This window comes from Ranitomeya imitator, chromosome 8 (genome assembly GCF_032444005.1).
Source record: "Ranitomeya imitator isolate aRanImi1 chromosome 8, aRanImi1.pri, whole genome shotgun sequence".
In the NCBI taxonomy this organism is placed as follows: domain Eukaryota; kingdom Metazoa; phylum Chordata; class Amphibia; order Anura; family Dendrobatidae; genus Ranitomeya; species Ranitomeya imitator.
In genome coordinates, this window is record NC_091289.1 from 122,946,110 (window position 1) to 122,971,354 (window position 25,245).

General features: G+C 42.0%; 1 protein-coding gene across 2 annotated transcripts in view; it reads right to left on the reverse strand.

Annotated features, from left to right (window-relative positions):
* Nucleotides 1-442: 442 nt before the first annotated feature.
* The window catches only part of NR5A2 (nuclear receptor subfamily 5 group A member 2), a 256,864-nt gene continuing 232,061 nt past the window's right edge, over nt 443-25,245 (reverse strand). Inside the window, exon 7 of one of the 2 annotated variants that reach the window (XM_069737334.1) lies at nt 443-1,931. In XM_069737334.1, coding sequence (XP_069593435.1) covers nt 1,684-1,931 — 248 coding nt within the window. In that variant the 3' untranslated portion in view covers nt 443-1,683. The remainder of the gene's footprint in view (nt 1,932-25,245) is intronic. The other variant, XM_069737333.1, reaches the window with a different exon arrangement.

Below are 25,245 nucleotides of genomic sequence, written 5' to 3' on the forward strand. Positions count from 1 at the left end.
ATCAGTGTGGCATCCGTGTTTTTCACGGATGGATATAGAAATAACTTACAAAGCTTTTCCTATACTTTGCAATGTTAAACACGGGACAGCACCCAGATTGCACACTGACGCCATCTATACGCTCCGTAGACTCACGGTATATTGGCTCTCTTCATCCGTACTACCGGAAAAAAAACGGACATGAAAATAGCACTATAGATTGTAATGTGTATGTGTTGTATCTGTGAAAAAAAAAAAAAACACGGATAGAACACGTACATGCAACACGGACGTCTGAGTGAGGCCTTAAAGTCAGCCAAACCCGTCTCAGTGGGACCGGCCAACCATTCGATTTCACTCTCCCTGTAGCAAACACTTGAATGCTCAGCCAGGCCATGAGAAAGGGGAAGGCGGGAGAGACAGCTATTGGCTGAATGAGCTACGATACATGAACGGACACCTTAAATGTAAATGAGTTTTCTTCATTTGCATGACCACAGGTTGTACAGGAGATTTTCGAAAAGTTGAACAGAAAATGACAAAATGCAGAAAAACGATTACAAAATATAGACAAATTAATGGTGAATTGAACCAAAAAGCAGAGAGCATTAACTTAATTATGTAAATGTGCAGTACAATTTGGGGGTTTGTTTGGAAATACACAAATAGTGCTGCCCGGTTCCACTAGTACCATTTAGATTAAAGTAAACTTACTAATATATTAATAAAAGAAATCTAAATGTGAAGAATGTTGTCACTAAGGTAAAACAACAAAGGGAAAGTCTTGTCACAATGTAGCAGTGACACAATGGTAATATTTTCAATACAGGTATTGAACATTTGCTAGCACAACATGATATACACACAACTTTGTTCTTTGTTTTACAATGAAGAGTTTGATTTCTGATGGCTGGATGGCTTTAAAGAAAGAAAAAGAGCGAGCACTGCCATCTCCATAACTGTTAACAAACAGCCTGTAACAATAAGTAATACAGTGAACACAGTGCAAAGTACGTATGAGCAACACAGTAGCATCTCTCCCACTGAATGCACAACTTCTGATTCATTAAAAAAAACATTGTGTTTTAGGGTTAACCATAGAGGTTGACTTTAGGCAGCCTATAAGGACAGATTCCCTATTTTCTACAGTTATACTGAGCATCTCTGTGCATTTTGCCCCTTCTCCAGCAAGACCACCATGAAACAAAGGTAAAGAGTCTTCCACATGCAGATATTTAGATCCATATATTTCTATATATATATGTATATATATATGAACATTTTTTGGTTTGAATTCTGTTTTTGGCCAGCCTTTAAAGAAAACACTCCAAAATGGAAATGCATAGACATACTCGGTGTAACTATATAATGACTTCAAGGGTTTAAGTAGCTTTTTGAGGAATTGTTCTGTTCTTGTTTTTTTTTCTGTCTTTCCAACCATCTCTTCAATCTTTCTTTAGTAGCAATGGACCGACCATTTTGGAATCCTCCCAATTGGCTATGTTGAGTTCAGGCAGTGTCCCGTGCAGAGTCCTTTGGGAATATGTAATGTCATTCACAGTTTGAAATACAAATACCCTGATGCATCACGTATTTACTATTAAGAAATGTGATTATTATACCTTTTTGACTTTTAAAATGTCCTTAAAATTAAATAGTCTTTGTCAAGGTTTGTGCTGAAATCCAAGGTGAATTTGGGAGGGGTCAGGCCCTTTTCGCATGAAGCATTTCAATGAGAAGATTGTTACATGGCACGTCACCATTGAGATGTTTATAATATAGATATTCTTCTGCCTGCAAACTTATTGCACGGATTTCTGGTAGTCGTAGCAGGAGCTGCCCAAATTTGTCTGTTTGCTGTGGGTAGTTGCACAGGGTATAGTCCAGAAGAGCAGCATTTACTTGTTCCTGAACTCCCTCTACCAACTGAAAGTTCTCCAAGTTCTTCACATCTGGAGAACAAATAGGAAAGACACTAATTAGCACACTTCATTATTATAGTCATAGATGATTAATAATAATCATTTATATATAGCGCTAACATATTCTGCAACAATTTACAACTTACAGGGCCCATGTACAGACAACAGTGATGTGAGAACCTTAATTGTAAGAGCTTAAAATCTATGAAAATACACGTGCTTCTCACAAAATTAGAATATCATCAATATGTTAAGTTATTTCAGTTCTTCAATACAAAAAGTGAAACTTATATTATATAGAGTCATTACAAACAGAGTGATCTATTTCCAGTGTTTACTTCCGTTAATGTTGATGATTATGGCTTACAGCCAATGAAAACCCAAAAGTCATTATCTCAGTAAATTAGAATAATTAGCAAAAAAAAAACACCTGCAAAGGCTTCCTAAGCGTTTATAAAGGTCACTTATTCTATTTCAGTAGGCGCCACAATCATGGGGAAGACTGCTGACGTGACAGATGTCCAGAAGGCAGTCATTAATACACTCCACAAGAAGGGTAAGCCACATAAGGTCATTGCTAAAGAAGCTGGCTGGTCACAGAGTGCTGTATCCAAGCATATTAATGGAAACCTGAGTGGAAGAAAAAAGTGTGGTAGAAAAAGGTGCACAAGGAACCAGGATAACAACAGTCTTGAAAGGATTGTTAAGAAAAAGACCATTCAATAATTTGGGGGAGATTCACAAGGAGTGGACTGATGCTGGAGTCATTGTTTCAAGAGCCGCCACACACCGACATATCCAGGACATGGACTACAAGTGTCGCATTTCTTGTGTCAAGCCACTCATGACCAATAGACAACGCCAGAAGCATCTTACCTGGGCCAAGGAGAGAAAGAACTGGACTGTTGTTCAGTGGTCCAAGGTGTTGTTTTGAGATGAAAGTAAATTTTGCATTTCATTTGGAAATCAAGGTCCCAGAGTCAGGAGGAAGAGTGGAGAGGCCACAATCCAAGCTGCTTGAGGTCTAGTGTGAAGTTTCCACAATCAGTGATGGTTTTGGGGGCAATGTCATCTGCTGGTGTAGGTCTACTGTGTTTGATCAAGACCAAAATCAGCGCAGCCGTCTACCATGAAATTTTAGAGCACTTCATGCTTCCCTCTGCAGACAAGCCTTTTGGCGATGGAAATTTCATTCTCCAGCAGGACTTGTCACCTGTCCACACTGCCAAAAGTACCAATACCTGGTTTAAAAACAACAGTATCACTGTGCTTGATTGGCAGCAAACTCACGTGACCTTAACCCCATAGAGAATCTATGGTGTATTGTCAGGAGGAAGATGAGACACCAGACCCAACAATGTAGACGAGCTGAAGGCTGCTATCAAAGCATCCAGGGCCTCCATAACACTTCAGCAGTGCCAGAGACTGATCTCCTCGATGCCACGCCGCAATGATGCAGTAATTAATGCAAAAGAAGCCCTGACCAAGTATTGAGTGCATTTACTGAACATAAATTTCAGTAGGCCAATATTCTGGATATTAAAATAAATTTTTCCAACCAGTGTTATAAAGTATTTTAATTTAGTGAGATAATGAGTTTTTGGGCTTTCATTGGCTGTAAGACATAATCATCAACATTAACGGAAATAAACACTGGAATAGATCACTTTGTGTAATGACTCTATATAACATATGAATTTCACTTTTTGTATTGAAGAACTGAAATAAATTAACTTTTTGATGATATTCTAATTTTGTGAGAAGCACCTGTATGTGGTAAACGGCCATCAGATGGAGACTCCACCATTAGAAAACACGCAACATACCACACATAATCATCACCCGGACTATACTTTTATGGACACCATCTTTAATCCAGTTTTAGATTTTCAGTCAAGACATACAATAGTAATATTTCATATATTGTAGGCACTATTTTGAAACTGGGGGTTGTCTCATCATAGACAACTGGAACAATTTGAGAATAAGGCTCCAGAGCTCCCCAACAGTCAGAAGATTTTAAATCAAAACTCAATTAGGAATAAAATATAAAAAATATCTCATGTAGTGGAAAACTATTGAATGAATAAAGCTTGGAGACATACTCAAGATAGCATCAGATGAAATGTTTTACATTTAGAAACAACACATTTGCAATATTTATTTTTCGTTTAGCTAAACATTGGCCACACAATAAAAACATGTAACTTGCTCGGACATGATTACGGTAATAATAGTTGGAGGGGGACCAGACAAAAATAGAAATATGCGATTTTGAAGAAATAATTGTTCAAGATGATCAGAGAAATAAACATTTATTTCACCATTTAAATATACCATAATATAATAATCATTGGAGATGTATAAATCAACCATATTATAGTAAAACAGAAGTTATGTCAATAAAAATGAATATTTATAAACAACAATAATGCTACAGTGATTATTCTCACCCGACTGCATGATATAGCCCAACTCACCGCTACTACAAGGCATGTTTCGCTACATAGCTTCTTCAGAGAGTAATAACATTTTTGTTTTAATTGTTCATTTTGCCATATGGGAAATACAGTATGTATTACATGCAGCCCAACAAATGAAAGGGTATCCATACAATACACTGATACATATTGTCCAGCAGAGCAGAAGGTACTTCTTATTGGTGTCTCTGTACCCTGCATAGAATATGGGTGTCTCCCACTATTTTGTTAATATCCAGTAATAGGCTTATAATCAGTTGGCCCCTTTAGGTGCTAAGAAAATACATATTTATATATTAGTGAGTTGCAAAATACTCCGGTCACATGGAAGTGCACAGGACACAGATGAAAGGATTAAAAGTTTCTTTGTTTATTGAAATCCACAACGCGTTTCGACGAAACAGCTCCGTCTTTATCAGGTGGCAGTATACAGAGAGTGGGCCAGAGTGAGTATATAAAGGAGCACCAACCAATGAGATTTAAGGAGCAATTGTTCAGAACACATGATTAGATGGGATCACATGATTAATTAAGATACAAGTCGCAAACGCAGTTTAAATACATATATATCAAAAAAGATTAAAAAACGGATATAGCATAATAATATAAAATCAACTAAAATAAAACAACAAAAATGCATAAAAATAATAAAAGAACGGGGCAAAAATGCAGCCATAATGCGACTTTTTCAATGATGAGATTTAACCCCTCAGGTGCCAGTGTGCCGAATTTAAAAATCCAATAACTTTCTCTTCTTACTAAATTGGTAAAGCGATCAGGCATATCATTTGGTATCTGATCTATGATGGTAAGCTTTAGTGAACTTAAGTTCCTATTATGTACTGCGAGGAAGTGTTTTGACAGACTATGCATTAAATACCCATTCCGGATGTTCTGACAGTGTTTATTCATCCTTGCATGCATAGCCTGTATCGTCCGCCCGACATATTGCAGCCCACAACCACATTCGATCAGATAAACTACATAACTGGAGCGGCAATTTACATGGCAGTTAATATTAAAACTGATGCCCGAAGTGTATGACCGAAATTCTTTCGCTCCATTACTGATGGAACCACAACATAAACACTTAGCTGCCCTGCAAGTAAAGCAACCCGGATTATGGTGTGTCCGGCAAGTAGATGTGGATGAACACTCACGAGTTACGTTGCTGGGAGCAACGATGTTACAATGGGTGCGATTTTTCCTGAAGATGGTTCTAGGTTGCGCAGGAATATGTGTTGATAAAACTGGATCCCTTTTCAAAATGAACCAATATTTTTTCAAAAGGTTTCATACGACCCCATGTGATTGGTTAAAGGTAGTTATAAAATTCCATTTAGTGAAATCAGAGGGTTTAACAGGCCTATTATTCTTATTTTTAATCTGCTCAATGCATTCTTTTTGTGTGAAGGCTCTGGCTCTTGTGAATGCATCAGAAACCAATTTTTTAGGGTACCCTTTACTCTTAAAACGATGTTTCAGTATATCGGCTTCTTTGAAGAAATCACTGACTTTAGTGCAGTTCTTCCTGATCCTCCAGTACTGCCCATAAGGGATATTTAAAATCCAATTAGGGAGGTGACCAATGCTAAAATTTAGATAGCTATTTACGTCTAGAAATTGGATTGCTGAATATGAATTCTTGGGGACCGAAATTCACAGCCAACTTATCTAGTACAGCAATCCAATTTCTAGATTTATTGGTACATGTTGACCCGCATGGTCACTTTTCAACATCCACACATTTCAAAAGGGTAGACGTAAATAGCTATCTAAATTTTAGCAGTGGTCACCTCCATAATTGGATTTTAGATATCCCTTATGGGCAGTACTGGAGGATCAGGAAGAACTGCACTAAAGACAGTAATTTCTTCAAAGAAGCCGATATCCTGAAACATGCATTGAGCAGATTAAAAATAAGAATAATAGGCCTGTTAAACCCTCTGATTTCACTAAATGGAGTTTTTTAACTACCTTTAACCAATTGCATGTGGTCGTACGAAACCTTTTGAAAAAATATTGGTTCATCTTGAAAGGGGATCCAGTTTTATTAACACATATTCCTGCGGGATCTAGAACCATCTTCAGAAAAAAATCGCACCCTTTGTAACATCATTGCTCCCAGCAACGTAACTCGTGAATGTTCATCCAAATCCACTTGCCGGACACACCATAATCCGGGCTGCTTTGCTTGCAGGGCAGCTAAGTGTTTATGTTGTGGTTCCATCAGTAATGGAGCGAAAGAATTTCGGTCATACACTTTGGGCACCAGTTTTAATATTAACTGCCATGTAAATTGCCGCTCTAGTTATGTAGTTTATCTGATCGAATGTGGTTGTGGGCTGCAATATGTCGGGCGGACGATACAGGCTATGCATGCAAGGATGAATAAACACCGTCAGAACATCCGGAATGGGTATTTAATGCTTAGTCTGTCAAAACACTTTCTCGCAGTACATAATAGGAACCTAAGTTCACTAAAGCTTACTATCATAGATCAGATACCAAATGATATGCCTGACCGCTTTACCAATTTAGTAAGAAGAGAAAGTTATTGGATTTTTAAACTTGGCACACTGGCACCTGAGGGGGTTAAATCTCATCATTGAAAAGGTCACATAATGGCTGCATTTTTGCCCTGTTCTATTATTATTTTTATGCATTTTTTTGGTTTTATTTTAGTTGATTTTATATTATTATGCTATATCCGTTTTTTTTAATCTTTTTTGATATATATGTTTTTAAACTGCGTTTGCGACTTGTATCTTAATTAATCAAGTGATCCCATCTAATCATGTGTTCTGAACAATTGCTCCTTAAATCTCATTGGTTGGTTCTCCTTTATATACTCACTCTGGCCCACTCTCTGTATACTGCCACCTGATGAAGAGCTGTTCCGTCGAAACGCGTTGTAGATTTCAATAAACAAAGAAACTTTTAATCATTTCATCTGTGTCCTGTGCGCTTCCATGTGACCGGAGTATTTTGCAACTCACTGTTTATTCCTCTCCTGAGGCACCCGGCAGGAGCTGCTTCGGACCTTTCTCAATCAACATCTCCCCTGACCGCCAGCCTGGCGCTCCGTTAGCCTGTCTTTTCTGTATCTATTTGCAATATTTATATATTAGGCATTATATATAGTAGTAAGTAACAAGCAACAACCTTTCAATGCTAATAAGTGATCACTGTCCATATTTCTTCACTTTTGACTCATTTTCTGTGAATAATTACATACCTATGAGAAACGTAACTCATAACTAAATGTATGAAAATCCTCTAATTTTTGCTCCAAGCAAAGTGCGGTTCACAATAATGAAGTGGTTTGTATTAATTGTTGATAGTGCTTATCTTATGGGATACTGAGAGTTATAATGAAACACAAAATAGCTTAGGTATGTTTCCATTAGAAACTCTTTATAAAACTTCAATCAAGTAGAATCAAGGATAGCTTAAATAGAACAAGGTCAAACCCTTTAGTGACACAAAGGTTGTAGATTTTCAGAGCCAGAATATAATATATGGTCGCCTAATGAGTCTCCAGAGTCCTTCCTATCTTTAAACCAGAGTACTGAACAATTCATATCATTCCGGATTAATTTTTCTGACCCAAGGTGAATTTAGAAACCAGCCCGCCACACCGTTAATTCTAATAAAATAAGACAAGAAGTCCTGTTTCCATGAGACATTTTTCTAAATGATAGCGAAATCCTGGGACAGGCCAAGATTATGCTAATGAACCATCTGCTACACTCAGCTGGAGAGCAAAATGATCTTCACAAGGCACCTCCTCCTAAAATATATATCTCTGTGACTGATCATCGGTGGAAAATAGATGGACTGCTGGCCTTTAACCTTGCAGAAGATTCTCATGAATTTTTATTTTTATATCGAATAGACAATATATCCTCATCCGAGGTGAGCAGAGTGGAAGGTTAAAGTGTCACCTCTTATAGGATGATCGTGAATCAAGGACATTGTCATGTTTCATTGGTTAAGTACAGTCAAGTGCCACCGCATCCAAAACAAGACATTTGCATTTGTAAACATATTTGTCCAGGCACAGCGCTTAAAATCTAACTTCTAAGTGTTTTTTTTTTCTGTCTACGACCATATAATTTCAGTGTATATAGCGTATTCTGGTATCCTTGACAATAAAGTCACACAGCTAATCTCTAAAAATGTGAGAGTATTGAAAGATACAATTTTCATGGAAGTTTAAATAGCTTTTCGGCCTCATTTATTATAAAAATTTGTATGACAGATACATATATTATTGAGGACTCAATGATGGGAGGTGAAATAGCTTCTAAAGAATTGTAGCTTGGGACAAAGTATAAATCAATAAGGAAAATACTGGTTCTGAATTTTCTGGTTTTAGCTGAAAGAGGTAATTAATAGAGATGAGTGAATTGATTTAAGGTCATTTAAATTTGCTTCGTAGTTCACAAAAAAGTCAGATCTACCAGAACCAGCATTTTTTTGTGATTTGATTTATTTGAATCAAGAAAAATAGCTGGCTGAAATTTTGCCCGATTCTTTGTAGGTTTGAAAAGAGCTTAAAAAAATAAAAAACATGATAATCACCTCTCACATGTTCTCGCACTGCAGCTAATCACCCAGTCCTCACTAACTCCCTTCCACTCCAGTCTTCTCTTCCATCTTAAAACTTCAGTGCCTCTGGTCAGATGACGTGTGTCATGAGGCCTAGTGACCACCAGAAGAGAAGCTGGAGAAAGAAAGCGGGCCAGCTGAGGACCAGATGGAGAGGTGAAGTCAAGTTCGCTATTATGGCATTCGTTCGCAGAAGTAAAGAGACTGTGTCCAGGCCCCCCCCTCTTGTGCTTCTGCTCACTGGGCCCCAGAGTATAATAAAATATTGTGTGGCGGCACACATTCTGAGCAAGGAGCCTTCCTAGAGTTCCACGGAACAACCGAAGGAGTCACTCTGCCTCTTCTGTGACGTGTCGGTGATGGCGCGTACATGCCGGAACAGCAGAAGGAGTGCTGGGCCTGCAGGGGATCATATAAGAGGTAAGGATGAATTTTTTGTTTTAATAAAATTTATTAAATGGGCTTGAGGGGAGCAAATTATTAAAATTTGAGGGTGTTAGGCAGGGGACTGTGAATGATGATGTATTGAGGTGGTGGAGTGCAAATAATGATGAATTGGGGTGGGGACAGCAAATGAGGAATTGAGGGTGGGGGATGGGGGAGAGCAAATAATAAATTTAAAGTGAGGTACAGCAAATGATAATGAATTGAGGGTGGGGAGAGCAAATGATAATGAATTGAGGGTGGGAGAGCAAATTATCTTGAATTGAGACTGGGGAAGGGGGACAGTAAATGAACTGAGGGTGGGGGAGACAAAATGATGAATTAAGGGTGGGGTGGGAGACAAAGAAAGAACATGACATACAGAATAGGGGCATAGGGGGCATGTAAGTATAATGGATTGGGAAAGCGGAAGGTACAGAGTTGAGGGAGTTGAGGATGCAGGAGACTTACTGATAGTGAATTGGGGAAAGAATACGGGTTCTAATTCATTTATATATTTATTGGGTGGGAAAGTGGCTATTTATAGTTAGTGGCAGTACAGTGGTGGATTACAATTTATATTTGGAATGGTGGGTTGCATAATAACTAATTATATTTTAATTGTGGGTGCACATCTGTTTTCAGCTGCATAGTATTGAAGTTGGGGAAAAAGTGGGGAATGTGCTCTGGAAACGGTTCTCTAGATAACTGTGTGCTCTTTTTTGCTGAGATAAGTCCTGGCTGGAAGAAGTGATGGTGTTCTATGCAAGATGAAGAAAAGCGAAGATGAAGAAGTTCAACTAAAGACATCACCGGTGAGTCAGTGTAAATTACCTGTACACATTTGCAGATGATACAAAATATTTGCAGATGATACAAAACTATGTAAAGCAGTTAATACAAGAGAAGATAGTATTCTGCTACAGATGGATCTGGATAAGTTGGAAACTTGGGCTGAAAGGTGGCAGATGAGGTTTAACAATGATAAATGTAAGGTTATACACATGGGAAGAAGGAATCAATATCACCATTACACACTGAACGGGAAACCACTGGGTAAATCTGACAGGGAGAAGGACTTGGGGATCCTAGTTAATGATAAACTTACCTGGAGCAGCCAGTGCCAGGCAGCAGCTGCCAAGGCAAACAGGATCATGGGGTGCATTAATAGAGGTCTGGATACACATGATGAGAGCATTATACTGCCTCTGCACAAATCCCTAGTTAGACCGCACATGGAGTACTGTGTCCAGTTTTGGGCACCGGTGCTCAGGAAGGATATTGTTATGATCCGGTGACCTTGGAGCTGCATGAGAACTTTCACTGGAGAAAGTGGCCACTATACTGATCGCAAACCTGAACTTAACACCGCAACTAGAAGTAGCCGTGGAGTGTACCTAACACACCTAGACACCTCGTCACAGCCAGAGGACTAAATACCCCTAAAGATGGAAATCGGAATACTATCTTGCCTCAGAGAAAATCCCCAAAGGATAGACAGCCCCCAAAAATATTGGCGGTGAGTCGGAGAGGAAAAAACATACACAGGCAGAAAAAACAGGATTTAGCACAGGAGGCCACTCTAGCTAGATAGGACAGGATAGGACAGAGTTCTGTGCGGTCAGTATTAAAACCATTCAAAAAATCCACAGCAGAATATATAAAAAACTTCCTACATCTAACTAAAGATTGTAGGAGCGTATATCTGCAACTCCAGTGAATCCTACAAACAGAGCAGGAATAAAACTGAAACAAGCACACAGCAGTGTGCCACAGATACAAAAACAAAACACTTATCTTTGCTGAATTTGGCAGCAAGCAGGAGAAGCCAGAAAGAGATCCAACACTTCACAAGGAACATTGACAACTGGCAAGGGCTAAAGGATCCTGCACACCTAAATATCCCAGTCAGAATTGTAATTATCCGATACACCTGGCCAGGACTTCGAGTCAGAGACAATGCATTCCCACCAACAACCACTGGAGGGAACCCAAGAGCAGAATTCACAACAGGATATAATGGAACTAGAGAGAGTACAAAGGAGGGCAACAAAATTAATAAAGGGGATGGGAGAACTACAACACCCAGATAGATTAGCGAAATTAGGATTATTTAGTCTAGAAAAAAAGACGACTGAGGGGCGATCTAATAACCATGTATAAGTATATAAGGGGACAATACAAATATCTCACTGAGGATCTGTTTATACCAAGGAAGGTGACGGGCACAAGGGGGCATTCTTTGCGTCTGGAGGATAGAAGGTTTTTCCACCAACGTACAAGAGGATTCTTTACTGTTAGGGCGGTGAGAATCTGGAATTGCTTGCCTGAGGAGGTGGTGATGGCGAACTCAGTCGAGGGGTTCAAGAGAGGCCTGGATGTCTTCCTGGAGCAGAACAATATTGTATCATACAATTATTAGGTTCTGTAGAAGGACGTAGATCTGGGGATTTATTATGATGGAATATAGGCTGAACTGGATGGACAAATGTCTTTTTTCAGCCTTACTAACTATGTTACTATGTTACTATGTTACTTACACTATACACTTTATACTATATACAGAGCTCCTGTGTATAATGTCACCGGTGATCACTGTATAACCTGTACATTGACACTATATATAGAGCTCCTACGTATAATGTCACTGGTTAGCACTGTATTTCCTGTACACTGACACTATATACAGAGCTCCTGTGTATAATGTCACTGGTGATCACTGTATTTCCTGTTGTGAATTCTGTGGCTGAATTCACTCCTGTGGTCACAAGTGGTACTGCAGCTTCTGAGCTTCCTCCCTCAGGTGTTCTGGTGAGCTCGTTGGCTGCTTTGTTATTTAACTCCACCTGATTCTGTCTTCCTTGCTCCTTGTCAATGTTCCAGTGTTGGATCTGAGCTTCTGGATCTTCCTGTGGCCTGCTGCTCTGCTTAGATAAGTGCTTTTTGCTTTTGTTGCTACTTTTTCTGTCCAGCTTGTCATTTCGTTTTGCTGGAAGCTCTGAGACGCAAGGGTGTACCGCCGTGCCGTTAGTTCGGCACGGTGGGTCTTTTTGCCCCCTTTGCGTGGTTTTTTGCTTTAGGGTTTTTTTTGTAGACTGCAAAGTTCTCTTTGCTATCCTCGCTCTATCTAGAATATCGGGCCTCACTTTGCTGAATCTATTTCATCCCTACGTTTGTCTTTTCATCTTGCTAACAGTCATTATATGTGGGGGGCTGCCTTTTCCTTTGGGGTATTTCTCTGAGGCAAGTCAGGCTTGTTTTTCTATCTTCAGGCTAGTCAGCTCCTCAGGCTGTGCCGAGTTGCATAGGTAGTGTGAGGCGCAATCCACAGCTGCCTTTAGTTGTGTTAAGGTTAGGTTCAGGTATTGCGGTCTACAGAGATTCCACGTCTCAGAGCTCGTTCTATTGTTTTTGGGTTATTGTCAGATCACTGTATGTGCTCTGATTGCTGGCACACTGTGTCACTGGATTGCCTACATAACAGTACAAGGAGCCAACCTAATGATTCTCAATAGAGGGAAAAAAGAAGTTCTGACATCATTTTTTTTTCTCAGCTCTGTGTTCAGTCTTTTTTTCCCCTAGACATTTGGGTGTTTCAGGACACAGGTGTGGACATGGATATTCAGGGTCTGTGCTCTTCAATGGATAATCTCGTTACACATGTACAAAGGATTCAAGATACTATTGATCAGAAATCTATGTTAGAACCAAGAATTCCTATTCCTGATTTGTTTTTTGGTGATAGAACTAAGTTTCTTAATTTCAAAAATAATTGTAAGCTATTTCTGGCCTTGAAACCTCATTCTTCTGGTAATCCTATTCAACAGGTTTTGATTATTATTTCTTTTTTGCGCGGCGATCCTCAGGACTGGGCATTTTCTCTTGCGCCAGGAGACCCTGCATTGAGTAATGTCAATGCGTTTTTCCTGGCGCTCGGATTACTTTACGATGAGCCTAATTCAGTGGATCAGGCTGAGAAAAATTTGCTGGCTTTGTGCCAGGGTCAGGATGATATAGAAGTATATTGTCAGAAATTTAGGAAGTGGTCAGTACTCACTCTGTGGAATGAATCTGCGCTGGCAGCTTTGTTCAGAAAGGGTCTCTCTGAGGCTCTTAAGGATGTCATGGTGGGTTTTCCTATGCCTGCTGGTTTGAATGAGTCTATGTCTTTGGCTATTCAGATCGGTCGACGCTTGCGCGAGCGTAAATCTGTGCACCATTTGGCGGTATTGTCTAAGATTAAATCTGAGCCTATGCAGTGCGATAGGACTATGACCAGAGTTGAACGGCAAGAACACAGACGTCTGAATGGTCTGTGTTTCTACTGTGGTGATTCCACTCATGCTATTTCTGATTGTCCTAAGCGCACTAAGCGGTTCGATAGGTCTGCCGTCATTGGTACTGTACAATCCAAATTCCTTCTGTCCATTACCTTGATATGCTCTTTGTCATCGTATTCTGTCATGGCGTTTGTGGATTCAGGCGCTGCCCTGAATCTGATGGATTTGGATTATGCTAAACGTTGTGGGTTTTTCTTGGAGCCTTTGCGGTGTCCTATTCCGTTGAGAGGAATTGATGCTACACCTTTGGCCAAGAATAAACCTCAGTACTGGACCCAGCTGACCATGTGCATGGCTCCTGCACATCAGGAAGTTATTCGCTTTCTGGTGCTATATAATCTGCATGATGTGGTCGTGTTGGGGTTGCCATGGCTGCAAACCCATAATCCAGTATTGGATTGGAACTCTATGTCGGTATCCAGCTGGGGTTGTCAGGGGGTACATGGTGATGTTCCATTTTTGTCTATTTCGTCATCCACTCCTTCTGAGGTCCCAGAGTTCTTGTCTGATTATCAGGATGTATTTGAAGAGCCCAAGTCCGATGCCCTACCTCCGCATAGGGATTGTGATTGTGCCATCAATTTGATTCCTGGTAGTAAATTCCCTAAAGGTCGATTATTTAATTTATCCGTGCCTGAACACGCCGCTATGCGCAGTTATGTGAAGGAATCCCTGGAGAAGGGACATATTCGCCCATCGTCATCACCACTGGGAGCAGGGTTCTTTTTTGTAGCCAAGAAGGATGGTTCGCTGAGACCGTGTATTGATTACCGCCTTCTTAATAAGATCACTGTGAAATTTCAGTATCCCTTGCCATTGTTATCTGACTTGTTTGCTCGGATTAAGGGGGCTAGTTGGTTCACTAAGATAGATCTTCGTGGTGCGTATAATCTGGTGAGAATCAGGCAAGGAGATGAATGGAAAACGGCATTTAATACGCCCGAGGGTCATTTTGAGTATCTAGTGATGCCGTTCGGACTTGCCAATGCTCCATCTGTGTTTCAGTCTTTTATGCATGACATCTTCCGTGAGTATCTGGATAAATTCCTGATTGTTTACTTGGATGACATTTTGATCTTCTCAAATGATTGGGACTCTCATGTGAAGCAGGTCAGAATGGTTTTCCAGGTCCTGCGTGCTAATTCTTTGTTTGTGAAGGGATCAAAGTGTCTCTTCGGTGTGCAGAAAGTTTCATTTTTGGGGTTCATCTTTTCCCCTTCTACTATCGAGATGGATCCGGTTATGGTCCAAGCCATCCAGGATTGGACTCAGCCGACATCTCTGAAAAGTCTGCAAATATTCCTGGGCTTTGCTAATTTTTATCGTCGCTTCATCTGTAATTTTTCTAGCATTGCCAAACCATTGACTGATTTGACCAAGAAGGGTGCTGATTTGGTTAATTGGTCTTCTGCTGCTGTGGAAGCTTTTCAGGAGTTGAAGCATCGTTTTTGTTCTGCCCCTGTGTTGTGTCAACCAGATGTTTCTCTTCCGTTCCAGGTCGAGGTTGATGCTTCTGAGATTGGAGCAGGGGCGGTTTTGTCACAGAGAGGTTCTGGTTGCTCAGTGTTGAAACCATGTGCTTTCTTTTCCAGGAAGTTTTCGGCTGCTGAGCGTAATTATGATGTGGGCAACCGAGAGTTGCTGGCCATGAAGTGGGCATTCGAGGAATGGCGTCATTGGCTTGAAGGAGCTAAGCATCGCGTGGTGGTATTGACTGATCATAAGAACCTTACTTATCTCGAGTCTGCCAAGCGCTTGAATCCTAGACAGGCCCGTTGGTCGTTATTTTTTGCCCGCTTCGATTTTGTGATTTCGTACCTTCCGGGCTCTAAAAATGTGAAGGCGGATGCTCTGTCTAGGAGTTTTGTGCCCGACTCTCCGGGTTCATCTGAGCCGGCGAGTATCCTCAAGGAAGGAGTCATTGTGTCTGCCATCTCCCCTGATTTGCGGCGAGTGTTGCAAAAATTTCAGGCGAATAAACCTGATCGTTGTCCGGCGGAGAAACTGTTCGTCCCTGATAGGTGGACTAGTAAAGTTATCTCTGAACTTCATTGTTCGGTGTTGGCTGGTCATCCTGGAATCTTTGGTACCAGAGAGTTAGTGGCTAGATCCTTCTGGTGGCCATCTCTGTCACGGGATGTACGTACTTTTGTGCAGTCCTGTGGGATTTGTGCTAGGGCTAAGCCCTGCTGTTCATGTGCCAGTGGGTTGCTTTTGCCCTTGCCAGTCCCAAAGAGGCCTTGGACACATATTTCGATGGATTTCATTTCTGACCTTCCCGTTTCTCAAAAGATGTCAGTCATTTGGGTGGTCTGTGATCGCTTTTCTAAAATGGTCCATCTGGTGCCCTTGGTTAAATTGCCTTCCTCCTCTGATTTGGTGCCTTTGTTCTTCCAGCATGTGGTTCGTTTGCATGGCATTCCTGAGAATATTGTTTCTGACAGAGGTTCCCAGTTTGTTTCAAGGTTTTGGCGAGCCTTTTGTGGTAGGATGGGCATTGACCTATCTTTTTCCTCGGCTTTCCATCCTCAGACTAATGGCCAGACCGAACGAACCAATCAGACCTTGGAAACATATCTGAGATGTTTTGTTTCTGCAGACCAGGATGATTGGGTGTCCTTTTTGCCGTTGGCTGAGTTCGCCCTTAATAATCGGGCCAGCTCGGCTACCTTGGTCTCGACATTTTTCTGCAATTCTGGGTTCCATCCTCGTTTCTCTTCAGGACAGGTTGAGTCTTCGGACTGTCCTGGTGTGGATTCTGTGGTGGACAGGTTGCAGCAGATCTGGACTCAGGTAGTGGACAATTTGACCTTGTCCCAGGAGAAGGCTAAACTTTTCGCTAATCGCAGACGCCGTGTGGGTCCCCGACTTCGTGTTGGGGATCTGGTTTGGTTATCTTCTCGTCATATTCCTATGAAGGTTTCCTCTCCTAAATTTAAACCTCGTTTTATTGGTCCGTATAGGATTTCTGAGATTCTCAATCCTGTGTCTTTTCGTCTGACCCTCCCAGACTCCTTTTCCATACATAATGTATTCCATAGGTCGTTGTTGCGGAGATACGTGGCACCTATGGTTCCATCTGTTGAGCCTCCTGCCCCGGTTTTGGTGGAGGGGGAATTGGAGTATATGGTGGAGAAAATTTTGGATTCTCGTGTTTCTAGACGGAAACTCCAGTATCTGGTTAAATGGAAGGGTTATGCTCAGGAAGATAATTCCTGGGTTTTTGCCTCTGATGTCCATGCTCCAGATCTTGTTCGTGCCTTTCATGTGGCTCATCCTGGTCGGCCTGGGGGCTCTGGTGAGGGTTCGGTGACCCCTCCTCAAGGGGGGGGTACTGTTGTGAATTCTGTGGCTGAATTCACTCCTGTGGTCACAAGTGGTACTGCAGCTTCTGAGCTTCCTCCCTCAGGTGTTCTGGTGAGCTCGTTGGCTGCTTTGTTATTTAACTCCACCTGATTCTGTCTTCCTTGCTCCTTGTCAATGTTCCAGTGTTGGATCTGAGCTTCTGGATCTTCCTGTGGCCTGCTGCTCTGCTTAGATAAGTGCTTTTTGCTTTTGTTGCTACTTTTTCTGTCCAGCTTGTCATTTCGTTTTGCTGGAAGCTCTGAGACGCAAGGGTGTACCGCCGTGCCGTTAGTTCGGCACGGTGGGTCTTTTTGCCCCCTTTGCGTGGTTTTTTGCTTTAGGGTTTTTTTTGTAGACTGCAAAGTTCTCTTTGCTATCCTCGCTCTATCTAGAATATCGGGCCTCACTTTGCTGAATCTATTTCATCCCTACGTTTGTCTTTTCATCTTGCTAACAGTCATTATATGTGGGGGGCTGCCTTTTCCTTTGGGGTATTTCTCTGAGGCAAGTCAGGCTTGTTTTTCTATCTTCAGGCTAGTCAGCTCCTCAGGCTGTGCCGAGTTGCATAGGTAGTGTTAGGCGCAATCCACAGCTGCCTTTAGTTGTGTTAAGGTTAGGTTCAGATATTGCGGTCTACAGAGATTCCACGTCTCAGAGCTCGTTCTATTGTTTTTGGGTTATTGTCAGATCACTGTATGTGCTCTGATTGCTGGCACACTGTGTCACTGGATTGCCTACATAACAATTTCCTGTACACTGACACTATATACAGAGCTCCTGTGTATAATGTCACTGGTGATCCCTGTAGTACCTGAACACTAAACACTATACACAGAACTCCTTTGTATCATGGCACTTATGGTAATAGAAGTGTAATATTAGTATTGTACAGTAATTAATGATCAGTATTGTAGTATTCAGTCACTATGTTGTGGTGGTAATATGTAGGCTGGTCATGATGTGATGGTATTTGTTGATTATATGTGGTATTATTTGGTTACAATGTGGTGGTAATATGTGGTCTGGTCACAATGTGGTGGTATTTGTTCCTTGTATGTTGACTTATTTGGTCACTATGTGGTGGTAATATGTGGTCTGGTCATGGTGTGGCGGTATTTCTCCTCTGTATATGGCATTATTGGTCATTTTAAAAGAGATATATATGCGACATATTCCATTAAAGCAAAATAAACAAAAATATACCTAAAGAGTATTGGATATTTTAAGAAATGTTTAATAGGTTAGAGTAGAGTAGGGCCCTGTCAAAAGAGTCTACCTTGTCGTGCTGGCAGGATTAAAAAATCTTTCGTATAAAACAAAAGCTGATTGCTATGTATGTGATATAGGATGGGAACTGTTAATATGTGATTTGTGAGGACGTGGTGCAGAAGTGAGTTCTTACAAGAGTGGGTGGTGGGACTGTGGAAGGCTCGAGGGGTGGAAAAGGAGCTAGGGTGGTTCCTAGGCATAGTCTCAAGGGCACCCAAAAATGTAGCCAGTATGGGGCCATGAAATTCTTTGTGGAAGCCCTGGGTGAAAAGCCAGGATAGGTGAAAGGTGGGATCAGGTGGATACAACATTTCTGAACCTCTCCAGATATTATGCTCTGGGTTCTGGAAAGACATCAAATAATAATAAATGGTTTTAACAACAATTTGATGTGTATAGAGCAAATATATTAGATTCAAATAAAATTATCCAGAACAAATCTGTCAGATTGTCAAGTAAAAGGTTTAGTGGATGGGGAAATGGATAAAGTTCCAATAATGTCATAATTAACATATGGAAGGTTTCCAGGTGCAATCACGGGTTTTACTGTGCACCTGCAGGCAGTAGTGTAACTTAAAACCTGTGGGCCCCAATACAAAACATCCAAAAGGCCCTAATCTATCGTAGATCTATAATAGTCTTGGTGTTCTCTTATGGGCTAAAGCAGTGTTCCCCAACCCCGGTCCTCAAGAGCCACCAACGGCTCATGTTTTTAGGATTTCCATAGTATTGCCCAGGTGATAATTGCATTACTAAGGAAATCCTGAAAACATGACCTGTTGGTGGCTCATAAGGACCACAGTTGGGGAACATTGGGGTAAAGGAATCTTGTGTGCTCCAGGGCCCAGGTGTGACTGCAACTCTTACAGCTATTATAGTTATGCACCTGCCTGTAGATTTACTCAGCTTGCCATGGGCTCCCAAAACCTAGTATACCCTGGTGGTATATTGCTGAAAATATGCTAGTGCAGGGTACAGAGATGTAGGCTTAAAGGGCCTCTGTCACAATAGAATGACTGTTAAAACCAAGTACAGGCACTTGGTGCTTCACGGCGGGGCCAATCATTTGAATACACCTTCCCACCTGCTTGTTTTCCATCTATTTCCACCATACTCTGGCTCCGTAAAGTCTAATCTGTCAATCCAAGAAGATGGATATGGATATTGAGGGAAAACAAGCAGATGGGAAGGTGCATTTAAATGTTTGGTCCCGCCATGAAGAACTGAGCTCCACTATTTGGTTTGTACAGCCATTCTGTGCTGACAGAGTCTCTTTAAGGGATATGTACTAGATTTTAAATGATCCATAGATGATAAGGTGCTGTATGCATTAAATTAACATCCTGTCAAACCTTCTGATCTTAGCTGGACCCAGGGCCGCCATCAGGGCATTACAGCCATTACTGCTGTATGGGGCCCGGTCAGCAGCAGTACACAGAGGGGCCCGCAGATCCGGGGCCCCACTGTTGTGCTTCTACTGATCGGGCCCCATCATGCAGTAAAATACTGTGCACTGCGGCGCTGGGGCCCGGGAGCCTTTTTGGAGCTGTGCACGGCCGTCTCACCTAGTCGGCTGCACAGCTCCTGCTCGGCTGTGGCTACAATGTATGGGCTCCCTGCAGGTCCTGACTACAGCCCATACATTCTAGCAATCTCAGTAGTGAATGTGCTAGAATGTAGGGGCTCCTGTCAGGTCCTCTCAGCAGCCCATACATTCTAGCTGCTGCTTCACTGCTGGAAACACTAGACGCCCCGGGAACGACTGAGGTAAGTATAAAAAACATTTTTGTTTTTTTAATAGGTGAGGTGAGGTGGGGGGGAGTGAGACTGCAGATGATGGGGTGTGTTTTAGGGAGTACTGTACATGATGAAATAATAGGGGGCTGCAAATGATAAAGTGTATTTGAGGGGGTACTACACATGAAATGATTGGGGCTGCAAATGAAGTAAGGGGGACTGCAGATGAAGTGAAGGGGGGATAGGGGACTGCAAATGATGATGTGGGGGTGATGGGGACTGCAAATGATGTGGGGGGACTGCAAATGATGTGGGGGGACTGCAAATGATGATGTGGGGGTGATGGGAACTGCAAATGATGTGGGGATGATGGGGACTGCAAATGATGATGTGGGGGTGATGGGGACTGCAAATGATGATGTGGGGGTGATGGGGACTGCAAATGATGTGGGGGTGATGGGGACTGCAAATGATGTTGGGGGACTGCAAATGATGTGGGGGTGATGGGGACTGCAAATGATGTGGGGGTTATGGGGACTGCAAATGATGATGTGTGGGGGATGGGGCCTGCAAATGATGTTGGGGGACTGCAAATGATGATGTGGGGTGATGGGGACTGCAAATGATGTGGGGGTGATGGGAACTGCAAATGATGTGGGGGTGATGGGAACTGCAAATGATGTGGGGGTGATGGAGACTGCAAATGATGTGGGGGTGATGGAGACTGCAAATGATGATGTGGGGGTGATGGGGACTGCAAATGATGTTGGGGGACTGCAAATGATGATGTGGGGGTGATGGGGACTGCAAATGATGTTGGGGGACTGCAAATGATGATGTGGGGGTGATGGGGACTGCAAATGATGTGGGGGTGATGGGGACTGCAAATGATGTGGGGGTGATGGAGACTGCAAATGATGATGTGGGGGTGATGGGGACTGCAAATGATGTTGGGGGACTGCAAATGATGATGTGGGGGTGAGGGGGACTGCAAATGATGTGGGGGTGATGGGGACTGCAAATGATGTGGGGGTGATGGGAACTGCAAATGATGTGGGGGTGATGGAGACTGCAAATGATGTGGGGTGATGGAGACTGCAAATGATGATGTGGGGGTGATGGGGACTGCAAATGATGTTGGGGGACTGCAAATGATGATGTGGGGGTGATGGGGACTGCAAATGATGTTGGGGGACTGCAAATGATGATGTGGGGGTAATGGGGACTGCAAATGATGTGGGGGTGATGGGGACTGCAAATGATGTGGGGGTGATGGAGACTGCAAATGATGATGTGGGGGTGATGGGGACTGCAAATGATGTTGGGGGACTGCAAATGATGATGTGGGGGTGATGGGGACTGCAAATGATGTTGGGGGACTGCAAATGATGATGTGGGGGTGATGGGGACTGCAAATGATGATGTGGGGGTGATGGCAACTGCAAATGATGTGGGGGGACTGCAAATGATGATGTGGGGGTGATGGGGACTGCAAATGATGTGGGGGTGATGGGAACTGCAAATGATGTGGGGGTGATGGAGACTGCAAATGATGTGGGGGTGATGGAGACTGCAAATGATGATGTGGGGGTGATGGGGACTGCAAATGATGTTGGGGGACTGCAAATGATGATGTGGGGGTGATGGGGACTGCAAATGATGTGGGGGTGATGGGGACTGCAAATGATGTGGGGGTGATGGGAACTGCAAATGATGTGGGGGTGATGGAGACTGCAAATGATGATGTGGGGGTGATGGGGACTGCAAATGATGTTGGGGGACTGCAAACGATGTGGGGGTGATGGGGACTGCAGATGATGATGGGGGGTGATGGGGACTGCAAATGATGTGGGGGGACTGCAAATGATGATGTGGGGGTGATGGGGACTGCAAATGATGTGGGGGTGATGGGGACTGCAAATGATGATGTGGGAGATGGGGACTGCAAATGATGTGGGGGTGATGGGAATTGCAAATGATGTGGGGGGGATGGGGATAGGTAATGATGTGGGAGTGATAGGGACTGCAGATGATGAAGTGTGTTTGAGGGGGTTCTGCACATGATGAAATGATAGGGGGCTGCAAATGATGAAGTAAGGGGGACTGCAGATGAAGTGACGGGGGGGATAGGGGACTAAATGATGATAGGGGACTAAATGATGAAGTGGGGGTGATGGGGACTGCACATGAAGTGAGTGTGAGGGACGTGGACAGCAATTGAATTGAACTTGGGGGTGGGAAGAGCAAATGATGTATTGAAGGTGGGGAGAGCAAATAATGAATTTTGAGGGTGGGGAAGATCAATTGATAATGAATAGAGGGTGGGAGAGAGAGAAGACGTGGCAATGAATTGAGGCAGAAGGGGCATGTAACTATAATGAATTGGGGTAAGGGTTAGAGCGGGAGGTACATAGTGGGTTTGTTGAGTATAAAGTAACTGGTAATAAATTGGAAGAATACAGGTGCTAATTAATTTATATATTAAATGAGGAAAGTGGCTATATACAGATAGTGGGGGCACAGTGGCGGATTATAATTTATATTTGGAATGGTGGGTTGCATAATAACCAATTATATATTAATGGTGGGTGAACGTCTGTAGTCAGATGTGTAGTGTAGAAGAAAGGGAAAAAATGGGGAATGTGCTCTGGAAGCGGTGCTCTAGATAACTGTGTTATTTTATGCAGATGAGACGAGTCCTGGCAGAAAGAAGTGATAGCGGTCTGCGCTGGATTAAAAAGAAACGCAAAGATGAAGGACTTTAGCTAGAGACGTCACTGGTGAGTATGTTACCTGTACACTGACACCATACACTGTATACTGTATACAGTGCTCCTGTGTATAATGTCACTGGTGATCACTATACTATCTGTACACTATACACTATATACAGAGCTCCTTTGTATAATGTCACTAGTGATTGCTGTATTACATGTACACTGTACCCTATATACAGAGCTCCTGTGTATAATGTCACTAGTGATCACTATATTATCTGCACACTATACACTATATACAGAGCTCCTGTGTATAATGTCACTAGTGATCGCTGTATTACATGTACACTATACACTATATACAGATCTCCTGTGTATAATGTCACTAGTGATCGCTGTATTACATGTACACTGACACTATATGAAGAGCTCATGTGTATAATGGCATCGGCGACCACTGTATTACCTGTACACACACTGCATACTAAGTACAGATCTCCTGTGTATAATGGCACTTATGGTGATAGTATTTTTTTTTTTATTAATGATCAGTATTGTACTATTCAGTCACAATGTGGTGGTAATATGTTGTCCGGCCATGGTGTAGCGGTATTTGTTCCTTGTATGTGCTATTATTCGGTCACTGTGTGGTGGTAATATGTGGTCTGTTCATGTTGTGTTGGTATTTGTTCCTTGTATGTAGTTGGTCACCATGTGATGGTAATATGTGGTCTGGACATGCTGCGGTGGTATTTGTCCCTTGTATGTGATATTGTTCAGTCACTGTGGTGGTAATATGTGGTCTGCACATGGTGTGGCGGTATTTGTTCCTTGTAGATAGTATTATAGGTCACTATGTGGTGATAATATGGTGTCTGGTCATGGTGTTGTGGTATTTGTCCCTTGTATGTGGTATTATTGGTCAATTGAAAAATAAATAAAAATACACCTAAATTGTATTGCATATTTTAACAAATGTTTAATAGATTAGAGTAGAGTAGGGCTCGGCCAAAAGAGTCTACCTTGTTGTCGTCTCAAATTTAAAAAAACCTTTTGGCCAAAACAAAAGCTGCTGGCTATGTGTTTGATCTGGTAATGGGAACTGTTAATGTGTGATTTGTGAGAAGTGGAGTTTTGGCAAGAGACAGCGGTGGGGCTGTTGACAGTTCGAGGGGTGGAGGCGGGGCTGGGGTGGAGCCTGGGCGGAGTCTTAAGGGGCCCTGAAAATTTTGCCAGTATGGGGCCCTGAAATTCCTAGTGGCAGCCCTGGCTGGACCAGGTGGCCATCCAATTGTGCATGAAGAAGTCTTTAATTTTGGTAATGTATATTTCAGGAAGCAAGAGAGAGTTATATTAAAAAAACTAATCTAGGAATATGGTGCGGAGATTGGTGGCAACATTTAGTGTCTGGGTGAACTTAAGGCCCATTTAAAGGGGCCAATAATTGCAAGCGTTCAAATATGCCACCAATCAAATGCCAAAAGCGAATAAGCAAGCATTTTGCTCTAGCTAATCATTCATATCATATAAAACTCTATGTTATCAGCAGTTCATTGCCCAGTATAGATATGCAATATTCTGCCATACAATGCATCTGTATGGGGACAGAACGATCATATTAACAATCGTGCTGTGACCATACAGTTCAACTTGCATTTACTGAACTGGTGCTCATTTATGGGCAGAAAGCCTTTAGACTCATATATTACATATACCATAATGGTGATCGTCCCTATAGATATACTAAACATAAGGCTATGCACAGGTATGAGCAAAAGGCAAAGGATCCTGAAGAGAGATGATGTTGTACTTCTATGTCAAACAGTCTTCAAACTAAAATATTTGCTTGTAAATGCAAAGTTTACATAATAATATCTTAAGCAGAACATCCTTTTGGTTCCATTTTACAAGCCCTATCTAATCTAATCCGGTTTATTCACTCTGGGACTAATTACTTTTTTTTTCTTCATAAAACAAGCTCAGAATGAGCATGAGAAGGGGCCATGTATATTCTTCCATCTTTATTGAACAGTAGACCCTAAGGTCCTTTTGAATATATTACACGTAGGCAGACAGCAGAGCGATTCCCCGTGTACACACCCAGACTATCCTGCATACATTATTGTAATCAAGCATTCAGTCTGCTAATTAAAGCGAATATCAGTATCAGGGCACTGCTTAGCTTTCTTAATGGAGTAAAACTAACAGCGTTATTTAGCTGTGAAGGTCACCAATTGATATCCACTAATCAAATACATCATTAACCCTTTTACAATTAGTAGCCTAATAAAGATGGCACTGTGTAATAAAGATGGCTTCATCGTCTACAAAGATGGACGTGGGAAGAGCCTCATCGGACACTAACTATAGAAAGAAAATTATGGTGACTTGGTATTCTTCATCCACAAAAAAAATGGAA